Source organism: Priapulus caudatus, unplaced genomic scaffold (assembly GCF_000485595.1).
Source record: "Priapulus caudatus unplaced genomic scaffold, Priapulus_caudatus-5.0.1 Scaffold10328, whole genome shotgun sequence".
Lineage (NCBI taxonomy): Eukaryota > Metazoa > Priapulida > Priapulimorpha > Priapulimorphida > Priapulidae > Priapulus > Priapulus caudatus.
Window position 1 is genome coordinate 1233 of NW_014587389.1, and position 1045 is coordinate 2277.

General features: G+C 42.4%; 1 protein-coding gene across 1 annotated transcript; it reads right to left on the bottom strand.

The window, feature by feature from the left end:
* Window positions 1-506: 506 nt before the first annotated feature.
* LOC106820314 lies at window positions 507-830 on the bottom strand (the record flags this gene model as incomplete). Its single annotated transcript, XM_014824837.1, has 1 exon — window positions 507-830. A coding segment is annotated over one exon (324 nt), but the record flags the coding sequence as incomplete, so codon positions are not given.
* Between the last annotated feature and the right edge of the window lie 215 nt (window positions 831-1045).

Sequence of the window (1045 nt, forward strand, 5' to 3'; positions counted from 1 at the left end):
CTATTGATCGCAGTTATCTTGTTTTTTTTAGAAGAGCTCAGACTTGAGAACTAGGGTAACTCGGCGATAGTGCTCCTTAGCAATGTTCTCCTCCATCTTTGCATGCTGAATACGATCACTTTCGTCTACACCAAGATATTTGTAGGTGTCCTCGTGATTCAGACTTTGTAGGGCTGTCTTGTCATCAAGCTCGATATTTCCACTTTTTACTAGCTTACCACTTTTTAAGATTGCGGTTGCACACTTTTCCAAGCCGAATTCCATTTTGATGTCATCACTGAATGCTTTGACTGTTATCAAGGCCTGCTCCAGCTCATATTCGTTCTTGGTGAACAATTTAGGGTCATTCATGTAGAGCAGGTGGCTGATGGTGTTGTGTTTATCGACTGTAAATCCCAGGCCGTGTCTATTCAGCATGTTGGTAAGCGGTGTTAGTGCTAAGCAGAATAGCAGGGGAGAGAGCAAGTCGTCATGGAAGATTTCTCTCTTAATTGAGATATCTTGCCTCATTGAGTGAAGAGGAGCATTTCAGACTTCCATTTCTTCATTGTAGCTTCCATGACCTGAATGATGGTTGGTGACACACGGTAGATTCTCATGGCTGCGAGAATCAAGAAATATGGGACACTGTCGAAGGCTTTCTTATAACCAATCCACGCCATTCCTAGCTTCCTCTTGAGCTTTTTTACCATGCTCACAATCATGTTACTGATGAAAAGTTGGTCTTTGCACCCTCTAGACGCTCTTCTACAGCCTTTCTGCTTATCTGTGAGGATGCCACTCTTCTGTAAGTGATTGTAGAGGCGGTTGGAGATTGCAGCAGTGAGAATCTTGTAGGTGGAAAGCAGGCAAGTGATTGGTCAATAGTTCTTTGGTTTTTTCGTATCCTTGCCTTTTAAAAGAGGAGAAGTAATTCCTAATGTCAACCACTTAGGGCTATTGTATAGATCATTGATGGTGTCATTCAATTTCCTGGTTAGTTGTTTATGGAAGGCACTTAAATGCTTAATCCAGAAGTTGTGCATCTTGTTTGGGCCAGGAGACT